The 14,940-nt window shown below is 54.9% G+C and overlaps 2 protein-coding genes and 1 long non-coding RNA gene across 3 annotated transcripts; 2 read left to right on the forward strand and 1 right to left on the reverse strand.

The window, feature by feature from the left end:
• Positions 1-1,584: 1,584 nt before the first annotated feature.
• TTC31 (tetratricopeptide repeat domain 31) lies at positions 1,585-5,528 on the forward strand (the record flags this gene model as incomplete). Its single annotated transcript, XM_060413659.1, is given in 11 exon segments — positions 1,585-1,689; positions 2,116-2,178; positions 2,288-2,368; positions 2,521-2,666; positions 2,979-3,031; positions 3,114-3,204; positions 3,303-3,350; positions 3,625-3,697; positions 3,699-3,725; positions 3,843-4,066; positions 4,068-5,528. Coding segments are annotated over 11 exon segments (1,044 nt in total), but the record flags the coding sequence as incomplete, so codon positions are not given.
• Positions 4,864-10,211, reverse strand: LBX2 (ladybird homeobox 2). Its single transcript, XM_004006101.6, has 2 exons — positions 9,956-10,211; positions 4,864-8,891 (listed from the first exon to the last, which is right to left on the reverse strand). The coding sequence occupies exons 1-2, from the start codon at positions 10,158-10,160 to the stop codon at positions 8,506-8,508; spliced, it is 591 nt and encodes a 196-aa protein (XP_004006150.1). The 5' UTR covers positions 10,161-10,211; the 3' UTR covers positions 4,864-8,505.
• Positions 8,554-13,126, forward strand: LOC121819273 (uncharacterized). Its single transcript, XR_006059555.2, has 2 exons — positions 8,554-9,325; positions 12,915-13,126. It is a non-coding gene; the product is annotated as an uncharacterized LOC121819273 (long non-coding RNA).
• The last annotated feature ends 1,814 nt before the right edge of the window (positions 13,127-14,940 follow it).

The following is a 14,940-nucleotide window of genomic DNA, read 5'->3' on the forward strand; positions in this document are numbered from 1 at the left end:
GACTCATTGGAAAAGATTCTGATGCTGGGAGGGATTGGGGGCAGGAGGAGAAGGGGACGACAGAGGATGAGATGGCTGGATGGCATCACCGACTCGATGGACATGAGTTTGGGTGAAGTCCGGGAGTTGGTGATGGACAGGGAGGCCTGGCGTGCTGCGATTCATGGGGCTGCAAAGAGTCGGACACGACTGAGCAACTGGACTGAACTGAACTGAACTGAACTGAACACTTACTAAGGAAACAATCCTCATTATAACCACAGAATATCCAGGCCAAGCCTTGAAGGCACTTGCCTTATTTTGTGAATGAGTAATCTGAGGTCCAGAGAGGTTAAATGACTTGTCCAAAATCAAACAGCCAGGCAGTGGCAGAGGTGGAACTAAGGTGCAAGCAGCTCTGCTCCAGTACAGTGTTCTTTCCAGCTCTGTACTACCCAGCTAGTTAAGAGCAATAAAAACCAATGAATAACAAGGTTTTAAATTATATAACACAGGCTATGTTAGTGCCGCTTTTTTGAGTGAGGGCAGAGAGAACTGGAGGGGTTTCCCTGGTGGCTCAGACGGTAGAGAATCTGCCTGCAATGTGGGAGACTTAGGTTCGAACCCTGGGTTGGGAAGATCCTCTGGAGAAGGAAATGGCAACCCACTCCAGTATTCTTGCCTAGAGAATTCCACAGACAGAGGAACCTGGGGGCTACAGTCCATGGGGTTGCACAGAGTCAGACATGACTGAGTGACTTAACGTGCGCACACACACATACATACACAAACTGGAGATGAAAGAGTCTGGAAAGTCTTTAGGCAGAAATGGGATTTGAACTTGAACTTCATCTTGAAGGTAAGGCAAAGTGTGGTAAGAAAGAAGCTCAGAGTCAGAAAGGATTCAAGGATAGCTGGGGGAAGACCCTCAAGGCTGGAAGAAGCCTGGTAGCAGAGGGAGGGCAGCAGCTAAGTAAAGGAAGACTGGAAAGCTTAGCCAGGGGGCTTTTTGGAAGGGTCCAAGTCCCAGGGTAGACTCAATCCTGCCTGTGGCCCTGGCATTGGGGGATTACTGGAAAATTTTGAGACTGTGCGTAATTGCTGAGAACTTGGTTTTGGGAAGAAACATTAAATGCAGGGGAGAGGCCAGCCAGGAACTGTGGCACTCATTTAGGCATTGAGCTAGCCCCAGGGTAGATTATATGGGGATGTTCATATTCAAGGATATGACAAGGGACACAGCTGGAAGAGCAGGTAACAGGGCTCCATCTCAGGGGCGTCATTGTGGCTGAGTAGGGACAGGATGGTGAAGAAGGCTGGACTGAATGCCGCCATCATCAGCCCTTGGGAAAGCAGGAGAATTAGTGAAGGAGGGGATAACACCATGAAAGCCAGCACCATGCTTTGAGATGCTGAGCAGGGAGAGGCCGGCCTGTCAAATTCTCCAGGCTGGTTAGCTAGTTTGTGATTGCCGTGGTGGAGAGGTTATCCCAGCCAAGCTCCTTGCCCTGTCCCAGAGTTCCCCACAATACCAGCTTCCCTCCCCCTTCCCATCCCAGGACATAGTGGATTTTCGCTGATGGAGAAATGATCAAGAAATGATCGGTTGTGGAGAAGGATCTTCCAGGAAGCCAGCAACCTGCTAAGGAGCTGGTGGCTAAGGAGGAGCGTGTGGAAGAGAAAGCAGAGAAGAAACAACTTGGGAAGAAGGTAGCTGGGCAGCAAAAGGGGTGGGAGCCCTGAGGGATTTGGGGGCGGGAGTAGGAAAGAACTCAGGATGGCTGAGGGGCCGGCAGGGCTCAGGGACTGGAGGGTCTCCTGGAGGCCATTTGGTGCGGTGGTTGAAGAGCCACACTCTGCTGCCTGGGCTGGAATCTGCCTGCTTTCTAGGAGCCCTTTGCCTGGTGACAGTCTTATCTGCTTTTTCACATGTAAACTGAGGATGACAAAACCTACCTCGGAGAGCTCCAAGGTTAAGTCACATAGTGTATGCAAAGCTGTTAGCCCCGTAACATGGGATATAGTATATATTATCCACATGAAGAGCTGGTCCCAAGTTACAAATTTTGTGTGTGGATGTGTGTGGATGTTTAAGTATAGTGCTCAAAATACGTCCTCTTCTTTGTCATTGTTAAGCGTCGAAAGGATCAGAAGCAAAGAGAGTGCTTGGAGAAGGATGGCAGGGAGTCCAACACGAATGCCTGCAGGCAGATCCCAAGAGCACCAAGTTCCAGGAGGTGGGACTGGAAAAGCAGGCAGCTCAAGGTGATCCCAGCTCTGTAGCTTTTCACCTTCCCTTCAGGCTGAGGCCATTACAGATGGCGATGGCAGCCCCCCGTCCAGCTCTGGGAACCCAGCTCAGGGACAGTGTAGCGACGAAAAAGAAAGAGCCTCCTTCCTTCCCTTCATGGTCTCTGCCCGCCCTCTCCTCCCACTACTCTAGGACGTACGTCTCATCCCTGCCCTTCCTTAACTTTCTGCTCACAAGACTCACTGGATCTATCTGTTAACAGTAGCTCTGTGTCTCTGGCTTTCGACAAGGTTGGAGATTGACCCCTCAGTGCCCACAGAGAAAAGGGACTAAGTCATTAGCCCCAAGGCAGAAGCCTGGGCCTTCAAGAAAAGATGAACCGGGAAGAAGGAAGCACTCCAAAAGAAGAGAGCCCAGGCAGAGTCGTAAGGCAGAGGTGAGGAGGTGGGCAGAAGAACCTCAGCTAGAGCCAGGGGAAGGGGTGCCAGAGGGCTTTGGGAAGAGAGGCGATCTAGTAAGGGCTGAGCGCAGTGACTAGTAGAACGAGTTCTCTGGCCCCAGGGCTAAGAGACCAGGGATCAAGATCCATCACTGTCCCCCTGACCCAGGGTAGTTTCCGCTACAGGAAATTAGGGCTGATTCGATCTTGCAGAACTGTCAGGAGGACTCCATGAGGTGCATGATGCAAAGTGAACAGAGGAGAAGGATTTGGGGAGGCTGAGGCCTTGACTTTGCTTCCCATCCCTAGGTTATCTCCAGGACTGCTGGCAGCTGCCCTACAACAGAGCCAGGAGCTGGCAAGTGAGATTCTTTCTCTCTCCTTCCTCACCCATCCCTCCCTAGGATAGCCCCATCTGAACTGCCCACTCTCCCTTCTCCCCAGAGTTGGGTACCAGCTTTGCTGAAAATGGTTTCTACTACAAGGCCATGGTCCTCTTCACCCGAGTCTTCAAGTTCAACCCCCAGGACCACTAGTAGGTGGCGAGGGTGGGGGGGGCGGGCCTCTGTGCTGAGCTATCAGGGCAAGGCTGGGTGCCAAGGGCCGAGACTTTTGCCCATTTGTTTTTATCAGGTTATTTGGAAACGGCTCATTCTGCAATGAACGGCCGGGTCAGCAGGTGTGAGCCCTGACTGATGTAGCCCCTGGGGCCTCTTCCGCCTGGGCAAGGCCTTGATGGGACTGCAGGTAATGGGTCTGAGGTTGGGAGCAGAGGAGGAATTTGGGTGGGATGGGGTGGGGATCAGGTGTACACTGGCATTTTCTAGTTAAGGTACTACCAAAATGTCTTAGTGGTACTAGGAGCTGGAGCCAGTTTGAGAAAAGGGAAGTTTTAACATTCCTTGACTCCGCTGACACCTCAACCTTCTGCTTTCTAATTCCTCTGGGACCAAAGCATTTTGAAGAGGCAGCGGTGTGTTCTGGAGACTCTGAGAGGCGGGTCCCAGCCTGACGCAGTCTGGGAGCTAACATTCCTGCCTCCTGCAAGTCACCCTGGTAAGGGGATCAGGCCCACTCTTATGCTGAGGGGGCATCAGAGGGAACTGGCCGAGTTTGCAATAACAAGTGGTGCTCCTTTCTGCCTCAGACAGATAAGGGGTACAGGACGCATAGGATAAGGGGGACACGGGCAGCCCTGCCGGAAGGTGTCAGGTGCCCCTCCCTTTCCTTCCTCAGCAGTACCAGCGAAGAGGAATCTCTGGGCTGCCTCCGTCAACTGAATTTCTCCATCCATTTTTCCATGTTGAGCTGGGGCCTTTAAGCCTCTTCTCCTGCAGTTGCCCTGGAAGTACTGCCCCACGGGCCCCTGGCCTTCTGTCTCCACCCTTGCATTATCCCCAACCTGAGCCAGTCTGACTGAACCTTCCCCCAGACTCAGAGCAGAAGACCCGGTCCTCTCCACCTCCAGGACTCCTCAGAGGGCTGGGGCACCCTGGAACTTGGGCCCCAGCACCTACCTCACACCAGATGAAGGAGAACCTGTCCCTGATAAGGCAGGGCTGTGAGTGCATCCCACAGGGAGAAAGGACACGGTGTAGTCGCAGTTCACTGCACATTGTAAGACCTGTACTCTAAAACCATGGCTGGGAACAGCCCTGGCAGTCATACCTTTTGACACAGAAACCCTCTGATGAGAGAAAGGAGCCCTGCTTCCACTGAAATAGCCTTTCTTTGGTTCTTAAGCAGATGGCTTCTCCTGGGAGCAGTAAGGAAAAATAAAATCTCCCAAGGCTCAAGAAGGGATCTGTACAAAAATTCAGATTTTCAGACTATAACAGACCAGTCTGTAGGGGCATCTGAAGCTTGCTCTTGGTCTTGGGGAACTCACCAGCCAGAGCTGTGCGCTCAGGAATGGGGTCGCAGTGATGAATAAGGCCTAAGTCTTGATCTGCAGCTTGATGGAAACCCACTTCTTCCTAATCCCAGTTCTCACCCTGTTCTCTCCAGCCTCAGTTCTCATGCCTTGCTTCCTGTCCACTCTTCTACGCATATTCTGACCTCTCCTTTGTCCAGTGGTTCTGATGCTCACCTCCTCCCACTGCTAGAAGATTCACCAAGGGTATGCATTTGGGAAGCCCCTTACCAGCCCCTTCCTGGAGCTGGCAGAATCCATACATCTCCATACACCCCACCTGCTGGCTCTCCCACTGATGCAGCCTCAGCAGATACACAGGCTTCTGCTACGTTGCTCTTACTCTTTCTCCACTCCAGCGCTGGGCATTGTAACTAGCATTTCCCCCATGTGGATTTACTTAGTTTTTCTACCCAGGATCACTGCCCCTAAAAAAACTAAAATTCTCTAATTTCTCTATAAGAAACACGACCTCCTTCTAGTTTTTCCTCTAAGATCTTGACAGCTCCTGGCTGGTTCCTCCCTGGCTCTGCTTGGGACTCTCAGTTCATTAAAGTGTGGGTCTGCAGGCCTCCCAGTGTGCTTTTCTTTGGAGAACCATTTATCGGGATAAATGACTCTTGCTGCCCTATGGGTCTTACTCAACACCATTTGTACCTAGAGACTGGAGGAGCTGAGACACCTCCTTTGTTTAAGGCTTTCCCAAATTCTTTCGTTTATGGTTGCAGCCCTCTTAAATACTGTATGGCAGATTACAGTCTTGTCATTACAAGTTGCGTCACCTTGGGCAGATTTCTTAACACCTATGCTTCAGTTTCCTCTTCTATACAATGTGGGCTATCCCTACCTCACAGGGCTGCTATGAGGGCTGAAAGAGAAAGTGTGAGAAAATACCTACCCAAAGTCTGGGACATAGTGAGTGTTCAATAAACTGATTTTTATCTGAAGTTGTCCTACATTTTCATGATTGCGATGCCAGAAAGAGACGGGTGTGACTGAACTGCCGCTTATCTCACAGAGGGCTGGAGTTTGTGGGACTGAGCTTCTCACGTTCCCTGTGCCAGTAGCATCAGTGTCTCCTGGGAACCTTTCACAAATGCAAATTCTCAGGCTCACCCTGGGCCTTCTGAATCAGAAACTAAGTGTAGGGCGCAACAAGTTATGTTTCAATAAGCCCTCCAGGTGATTCTGAGGCATCCTGACATTTGAAAGTTCTGCTCTAGGACCTGGGCTTCCCTGGTGGTTTAGCGGTAAAGCATCTGCCTGAAATGCAGGAGACATTTGATCCCTGGGATGGGAAGATCCCCTGGAGGAGGGCATGGCAACCTACTCGAGTACCCTTGCCTAGAGAATCCCATGGACAGAGGAGCCTGATGGGCTACAGCCCATAGGACCACACAGAGTCAAACATGATTAAAGTGACTCAGCAGCCGCAGCAGCATCTCTAGGACCTAACAGAGGAGACACCCATCCAAGAGGCTATTTTGGTGTTACAGGTTTGAGTTTTGTTTATTCAAGGCTTGATTATAAGAGGTGGCAGCCCTGAGCTAGAATTTAGGAAGCCTTAAGTAGAGAAGGGTTCTAGCCTCTCAAAAGCAATGTCTCCTCCCCAGTACCTCTTAGACTGTCCTGGGCTTGAATCTTCCCCAAGAGCCATAGGACTCCTGACCCCTTGCCTCCACTTTATCCCACACTCACACTGCTAACTGGTAGGGTTCTGACCCAGTGCCTCAGCTCTGAGTCCCTGGGGCTGGAAAGCAGAATGGTTGGAATGACCGAACATTGTGGTTTTCCTGAGACTGAGGGATTTCCAAAGGTGTAGAAATTTCCGTGCAAAAAGTGGGAAAGTCCTGGGCAAACACGAATGAGTTGGTCACTCCAATGTAAAGGTTCCAGAGAGGCAGACTTTAGAAGGGCGTGAAGGGAATACAGAAGGATCCTGAACAGGAACCAGGGGAGGTATGTGTGTGTTGTATATGTGTACTGAAGAGGCAACACAGGTGCAAAGAACACTTCTTGTACATGATAGATGACAGGTTCTTAGCTCTATACTAGTTAGTAGTCATTATCTGTTCCTGTCAATGATGGGGAAGCAGGAAGGCTCCTAACCATGAGTGGGGATGGCTGGCTCGGGGAAGACCTGCACTCCCTCCCCATCACAAGCAGGAGGATGATTAATTAGCAGTGTTAGAAATTATCTCAGGAAAGCCTGCTGGAGGAGGTGAGCTGGGCTTTCTACCCTGCAAGCAGCTACCTCAAGCTCTGCCTCAGAGTGTAGGATCAGTCCTCCCCACCATCCCGCAGCCACCACCACCATCCTGGTGGGGACGTTTTCCCACCAGCGCAAGGTGGGATGGAGGTCCCAGAAGCAGGGGTGCGTCACCTCTCCCAGCGCTTATCACTTTGCCTGGGTCTCAGTGTAGGACTCTCCTGCAGAAAAGGCGAAGGGTCGGGACCCTATTAACAAATGGCCTCAGGGTGGGGAAAGAGGAGAGGCAGGTGGGACGCTGTCACTCTGGCACCAGTCTGTCAGTCTGGCACAAAGTCTGCCAGGCGGTGGCAGATCAAACCCCGAGTGGAGTTCTGGAACTAAGGCGGCCCCTGAAGTGAAGTGACGTGAAAGTCACTTAGTTGTGTCCAGCTCTTTGAGACCCCATGGACTATACAGTCCATGGAATTCTCCAGGCCAGAATACTGGAGTGGGGTAGCCTTTCCATTCCCTGGGGGATCTTCCCAACCCAGGAATAAAATCGGGGCCTCCCGCATTGCAGGCGGATTCTTTACCAGCTGAGCTACCAGGGAAGCCCAAGAACACTGGAGTTGGTAGCCTATTCCTTCACCAGCGGATCTTCCCAACCCAGGAATCGAACCTGTGTCTCCTGCATTGCAGGCGGATTCTTTACCAGTTGAGCTACCAGGGAAGCCCCGAGGCAGGGGCTAGAGGAGGGGTTGGCAGCTGTCAGAGTCCAGTGCCCTTCCCCTCACCCAGCGTTTCTGGAGCAGAAAGCTGACAAGCACCAGATCTGAAGGCTGGCTGGATGCCTGGGTCTACATCCTGACTTACGGGTTCTTTTGTAAAACGGACATAACCCTATCACCTACCTTATAGGGTTGCTATGAGAGTTAAAGGAAACATCGGGATTAAAGCTCTCGGCACAGTGCAAAGCATGGAATCTTCGCAATAATCAGGAGGTTTTGCTCCCGGCGCCAGGACTGAGGAGTGCTGTGGAGAAGGCAATGGCAACCCACTCCAGTACTCTTGCCTGGAAAATCCCATGGGTGGAGGAGCCTGGTAGGCTGCAGTCCATGGGGTCGCTAGGAGTCGGAAGTGACTGAGGGACTTCACTTTCATGCATTGGAGGAGGAAATGGCAACCCACTCCAGTGTTCTTGCCTGGAGAATCCCAGGGACAGGGGAGCCTGGTGGGCTGCCGTCTATGGGGTCGCACAGAGTCGGAGACGACTGAAGCGACTTAGCAGCAGCAGCAGCAGCGGAGAAGGCAATGGCAACCCACTCCAGTACTCTTGCCTGGAAAATCCCATGGACGGAGGAGCCTGGTAGGCTGCAGTCCATGGGGTCTCTAAGAGTCGGATACGACTGAGCGTCTTCACTTTCACTTTTCACTTTCATGCATTGGAGAAGGAAATGGCAACCCACTCCAGTATTCTTGCCTGGAGAATCCCAAGGACAGGGGAGCCTGGTGGGCTGCCGTCTATGGGGTCGCACAGAGTCGGACACGACTTAAGCGACTTAGCAGCAGCAGCAGCAAAGTCTGGACTTTATTCTCAACAGTTGGGGAAGGTGGGCGTCTGGACTGTGAGCCGGAAAGGGCGCGCATCGACACGTTCCCTCCTACCCCGGAACCCAGACAGGGCGCGGGGGCGCGGAGGTCAGCGCCGCAGAGCCCTGGAGGCAGCTTTGCCTTCAATCGTCCACCTGTATCTCCTCGTCAGAAAGGTGGAGCTCAGAGTCAGGCTTGGCGGGGCCAGGGCCGAGGCCTGGGGCGCCGTCCGGCAGCGCCAGGCGGCACTGGGCTTCTGGGGACAGCGAGCGCAGCGAGGCCAGGTCGGCGCGCATCTCCTCCACGTCGCGCTTGAGCTTGGCGCGCCGGTTCTGGAACCACGTGACGACCTGCGCGTTGGCCAAGCCGAGCCGAGCCGCCAGCCCGTCGCGCTCGGACGGCGCCAGGTACTTCTGGAAGACGAAGCGCCGCTCCAGCTCCAGCACCTGCTGCGCGGTGAATGCCGTGCGTGACTTCCGCCGTCTGCGGCCAGCCCGGCCGGAGCCCAGCGCGCCCGGGGCCGCGCGGCCTGCGGGGACAGGGTGGGGGTCAGCTTCCTAGCCTGGGGGAATCAGGCTTCGGTCCGGAAGGACAAGCGGGCGTGGGGTCAAGCCAGAGATGGGGGAGGTTTGGTGCGGAGCCAGAAGGCGAACCGGAGCCAGAGCCGCGGACCCTTCCCGAACTTTCCGAGCGGCGACGGTGGTGTTTCAGCCCGGGGGGTGGGGCGCAAAGTGGAGCTGGCCTCCAGGGTACCCTTGGGAGGCAGAAGGATGAGGGCATCTCGCGGGGTCGGGGGACTACGAGGAAGGCGGGACAAGCCAGAGGAGAAAGGGCGCACCGTCTGGAGTACGGGGCGGGGACTCTGAGGCCTTCCGGAGCTCCTGCTGAGCGGACTTGCAGGTCCAGGCCGGCACCAGTGGCGGGGGCCGACCATGGTCAGAGTAGGGGCAGCCAGCTGGCATGGTGAGTGTTAACAGAACCCTGATCTTGCCCTGTTTTAAACTCGTGGGTGTCGGGCACTCTCGGCTTATTCGTTTTGGATGACACAAGCACTCCCTCCTCAAGCCCAAAATGGGAAGAGTGGGGTACAAAGGGCGAGGAAAAGCAGAGTCCAGAGTCCCGCGGCCCTTGCGGCTCTAGGGACCCTCTGCTCCTTGAGCCCTCTCGAGAAGAGAGCGGCTTGGAGCGGAGCTTGGTCACCCGGCGAGACCCAAACTTCACCTCCCAGCACTGTCTGTGCGGTCCTAACCCTAGCTCGCTCATTTACAGCCTCCAGGCCAGCCCTTTTGTCTCCTCTCCGGCCTGTCTCTATCGCGATTACTCCTCCTACAGCGAACGGACCCAAGGGTCGCTCAGTTCTCGATAGTCTGGCCCTTTCCCTCCGGCGCTGGCGGCCTCCAGGAGCGGCAGCGGAGCCTGGGAACTAACGGCGGGGAGGGGAGGAGAGGAAGAGGCAAACCCTGGCACGTGGGCCGCGGGCAGGGTGCAGGTTAGGGTAGCGGCCAGGGTGAACGAAGGTTCGAGACCAGGAACCTGGAGGAGAGGAATGGGGAGAAGGCCAAGTCACAGTGTGCGACCTCGCCGGAGCTATACCTTCAGAGGGCTGCGGTGTGTGCCCGTCAAGTCCGCGGAAAGTTTTACTAGTCAGCTCCTCCAGCGCGCACAGCGGCGACGTGGGACCCTGGTTCGACTCTGGAGGCTGCGGCACAGAGGGCCTTCGGGGAATCATGCACGGGCCTAGGATATCTGCGATGCTGAAGGATGTCCGGGGTGTCCGGGGCTCGGATCCCGAGCTCATGGCCAGCGGGGCTGTGGCGGTCCAGCCGCCCGCCGCGCTCGAATCCGCAGCTGCCTGGGCCCCTGCGCGGCTCCCGATCTGGGCCCCCCGCCTCGGACCCGCCCCCGCGCTGGGCCAGAGCCTGTGTGCCCCTCCTCCTGCGCCCCCACCCCCCACCCCAGGTCCGCGGTGGGTCTGGAGCTGGTAGACGTCCCGGCAGCGGTATTTCTACAGGGTGGGGAGGTGCGGAGAGAAACCGGCGGAACCACCCGCCAGGCCGGGCCGCAGGGCTACTCTGCGCTGCCAGACGCGGCCCAGTGCACACTCGGGCTGGGCCCGTCCTGGGCGGCCCCCAGATTCTGTGTACCGCAGACTCCCCCGCCTAGCCGCAGCTCTGGCTCATAAAGTCGTCGGCAATAAAATTGCCTTCCCTGGCCCCAACGGCTGGGGATTTGCGAAATTTCAAGGAGGAAGAGCAGAGCTGACAGTGGCAGGGTCCCCAGCCTCACCTAGTAAGAACCTCTGTCTCCTGACCTGGCCCCCTCGTCCCGCCCCACCCCTGCGGAACGCTCTTAAAGAGGTCCTGCGGCTGGAAGTTATTAGCGCGGCGCTGGGGGCTGGGGGACTGGAGACTTGGAAGGACCGCCAGGCAGGGCGACTGTAACCGGGGATTCTGGGGATGCCACGGGGAAGCAAGCGCAGGTGAGTGGATTCTGCAGGCTCTCTGGCCGAATCCAAGGCCGTGCTGCCACGGCTCGGAGGCCCCGAGGAAGTCTAAACACACGGAGAACCGGCCGGAGACCTGGATCTCAGGAAAGAGAACACAGCAAACCAGAGCTGCTGTTACTGCTCAGGAGGCCAGTAAAGACTGGCCTCCACTGAGGGCCTCCTGATTAGTCTTTCCATCTATCAGTCGAACTGTCTGTCTTTGACTTCCTATTAAGCTCCTATAGTTGAAGTATGCGTCCTTCAGCCTGGAGAGGCCCAGAAACCACCCAGCATCTACAGCAGTGGGAACCACCCACTGCGCGGGAGCGTCAGGGCCACTCGCTGTAGAAGAGTAACCTCAAGTGCAGACTTCATCTACCTAACCAGATTTGGAGACAGAACCCCTACAAACCCAACTGCAAATTCTGAGACCGGGGATATCTTTTTCTATTTTATCCGTGTCCCGTCTTCCTTCTCTTCCACACTTATTCTAGTCCTGGGCTCCCACCACGTCCTTCCACTATAGGAAGAAGGCAGCTCTGGGACAGCACTGCTCACCAGTGAAGGTTCAACAGGACAAGGATTTTGTTCACAGGTCACATCACAGAGGCAGAGAAGCCCCACCACTCCTGAGGAACTCACCATTCCTAGGGAATGTGGGGTTTTCTTCAAACAGTGCCATGAAGTCCCTCCTGGTCACCTTCTCTGCAGACTCCCTCCCACCATTTGTGCAGTGATCCTCTGAGTCCTCCTGTCTGCTCTGGGGCAAGTGGAGCCTGAAGATGGGGTGCACCAAACAGAGCTTGGGAGAGCCAAGACACCTGGATAAAGATTCCTTGACAAGGACAGGAAGGCACTTTGATAATGGGGTCAGGGAACCTCATGTAACCTGAGGCATTGACCTAGTCCACCTCCAGCAAAGGTGGAGAAACACAGGGTCTTACTGATAAAGGACTCCCTCCTATGACACTCCCTATCCCCTAAGACACACCCAGATACTCACATAGTACCTTCGAGGCAGCCTAAGCAACAAGGTCAGCCCAGTGGGCCCACTGTTGGGTCAGAGAGCAGACAATGGAAAGCTGAGAGGCCTCAGGACCTTGTTAACTGATTATTAATGGTGGCAGGTGGCAGAGAGGCAGGAGGCCTCAGCCCTCTGAACCATGCTGGTGGTTTCACTTAGTCTGCAATGAAAGAAGGTCTTTCTAGGGAGGCTGCAGGAAGTGCCTAGCTCGTGTCCTGCCACCAAAAAGACACTCTGACCTTCACTCGTGCATCTTCCATGTAGCTTTTATGTCATCTCTTCTGCTCTTAGTTACTCTTGTGTGTTCTTGTGGAGCGCTCCTGAAGGGCCTTTGCTTTCCTCCCCTTCTGTCTCTCAACCTTGTCCAGGCTTACAGATGGGGTTGGACAATGGGCTTGGGCAATCCCCAGATGTAGGTGTGGGGGGAGGAGAGGGAAGGAGAGACTAGTCAAGGAAGAGGTTGCTGACAGCAGAGCCCAGCTAAGGTCATCCCAGCAGCCAGGGATTTGTCCAGACAATTGTGGGGCCTCAGGAGGGGACTTTTCCCAGCAAAGCCCCTGGAACCTGAGCTGGGGAGAAACCAGATCCTCTGAGGGGTGTAAGAGGAGGGGGAATGATTAATGAGGGAGATTAGGAGATTAAACCTGGGTTGAGGAGGGGGTGCTCAGCTGTCTCCTAGGCTTCCCCCAAGCCCAGCTTGACAGTGGTGCTGTGCTCCAGCGCGCCTCTCCCCGCCATGCCTCCCACCTTCACGGCCCAAGCCTCTCTGCCCTGGGTCCTTCTGGAAGGACTTGAGCCTACATTCCTGCCCGCCACTCCCCTTCTTCGATGGATTCTCCCCATTGTCCCTTCAGAGGACATCTGGGGGTCCTCTGGTCCCTCACTTGGTAGAGATCCCCTCTTTCTCACTTAAGGATGCCTTCTCACACACACACACCACCTTCTTTCAGAATTCCCTTTCCCTGTCACCCCCATCTTATTTCTCATTCCCTGACACTGCATCTCTGACTCGCCTTTGTCCACTTCACCCTCTCATCTTGCAGATGCCTCTACCAAGGCCTATGCCAGATGTACCCCTCTTTTTGCCATCCAGAAGTGAAAGTGAAGTCGCTCAGTCGTGTCCAACTCTTTGCGACTCCGTGGACTGTAGCCCACCAAGCTCCTCCGTCCATGGGATTCTCCAGGCAAGAATACTGGAGTGGGTTGCCATTTCCTTCTCCATATCGGCTCAATAAATGGTCTTCAGGCCCCTGGATTTCCCACTGCACACATTTCTCTGAGTTCTGTGAGTGAGGGGGACGGGGGAACGGGGATCCTCAGAATAACTTCCTAGGGGTGGTGGATGACTGAGAAGGACAGCCCAAAGAGGTGTGTTTCTCCTCACCATCCCCCCATCTTAGAGAAAACCTGTTAACCAGGGTGAGAGGGCCATGGGTGTTTAAGTGAAGAGACTCCAGACAGAAGAGCTGGGCCCGGAAGTCCTTCCATCTCAGACAACTCTGGGATGGTTTTCTCTTTCAGAAAATGTTAATGCAGAGTGACCCGATTCAGACATAAATCTTCATTTCCTTACTTCCAAGACCCTGGGTCTGTGAGTTCTTAGGCTCTTTACACCGCCTCACAAAATGCTTTGTGCAATTGCTGCCAACTCAGGGGGTCTGCAGGCTGGGGTGGGGGAGCAGTGGGATGCTCACCACTCCCACCACACCCCAACACTGGCATACCCCTTGAGGCGCATTGTTCCAGGGAAGTCCCTTTTCCCTGTCTCCTCACCGTCGCTCACCTCCAAGTCCTGGGAGAGGGACCAGCCTGAGAGGGACCTTTCCTCCTCTGTGCCAAAGAGGAGAGCAAGTCTCAGTGCCCAGGTGAATGTGGACCACAAAAAGAGCTTGGTGAGAAAGGGCATCAGGAGCAGGGGCAAGCTTGGCCCTGCAGGTGAGGACTGACATTTCCAACCTGGCACCCCATGAGGTCTGGGGCACCTGGGAGCATACTGGGGCAGCCCTGCAGCTACTTCTCTGAGCAGGCATGTGTGTTCTAGGCCACCGAACCCAAGAGCACCGCGGGCTTGACTTGCCCACCCCGGCACAGATAGAGACCCAAGTGACTCCAAGGGGCAGGATCTGTGTGGAGCAGGCTGGGGAGGGAAGTAATGGACCCATAGCTAGAGAATGGCGTGGTACCTGCAGATGGCCGGCATTAGCCGGCTGCCACTGCTGCTGACAAAAAGAAGGCTCTGCTGAGCTGGGGGTCAGGCATGAGCCATGCCACCCCAGATCCAGGCCTGAGCGCCTTCTGGGGCTTCTTGGCTGCAAGTCATGTGTCATCAAAGGCCTCATCCTAAGGCTTGGTCCTCAGGTCTCCCCCAGAGTTATCTTCTGACTGAGCCTGCTAGACATCAAGCTGCCGCCAAGCCCCAACTGGACTACTGTGCCAGAAAAAGTCCCCAGGGGTATTTCCACTCTCCTTACCTCCAACACCCCACCCCACCTGCCTTGGAAATGCCATTTCACACACAAATGCCTTGAGAACAATCTGAGTACTGTGGCTTGAGTGGGCCTGGGAATACCCAGGGCTTAAATTCAGGGAGAAGAGAATAGGGAACCCTGGGATAGATATAATTAATCAGAATTCTCGAGATACGTGCTGGTGTCGAGGCAGGCCAAAGACACTGGAAGAAGGCCTGATTCTGATTGAAGAAAGGTTTTCCGGAGGAGGTGAATTTACGCTTTCAAGAACAGCTGTGGGCAGGGAATGGGGGATACAAATCAGGCATGAGGCCTGAAGCGTGAGAGGTTCAGGAATCCTGCATATGGTACCAGGAGGGAATTGTGCCTCAGTGTCTACCCTGGGCCCTGTTGCCTGCCCAGTTCATACCAGGGCTCTGCCTTGCCATCTGCAGTCTCTCCCACAGGCCTTTTTTTGGCCTACAGGCTTCATCCATGGGGAGCAAAGCCCCGGCCTACTGTGTCCTGGGAGAGAGCTCAGGGTTTTTGCCCCCGGAGCCTCTGGCTCCTCTGGCCAGTTAAGGGTCTTTCACTGTCCCCTTTCCCAAGTCCTCTGCCACCC

This window comes from Ovis aries, chromosome 3 (assembly GCF_016772045.2).
Source record: "Ovis aries strain OAR_USU_Benz2616 breed Rambouillet chromosome 3, ARS-UI_Ramb_v3.0, whole genome shotgun sequence".
Taxonomy (NCBI): Eukaryota; Metazoa; Chordata; class Mammalia; order Artiodactyla; family Bovidae; genus Ovis; species Ovis aries.

Bases quoted from the DNA above. Each gene is read 5' to 3' on its own strand.
- LBX2 (XM_004006101.6), bottom strand. From the start codon at position 10,160: ATGAGCTCGGGATCCGAGCCCCGGACACCCCGGACATCCTTCAGCATC. The intron at 8,892-9,955 runs GTATAGCTCCGG...CTGTCCCCGCAG, and splicing joins CACACCGCAGCCCTCTGAAG to GCCGCGCGGCCCCGGGCGCG.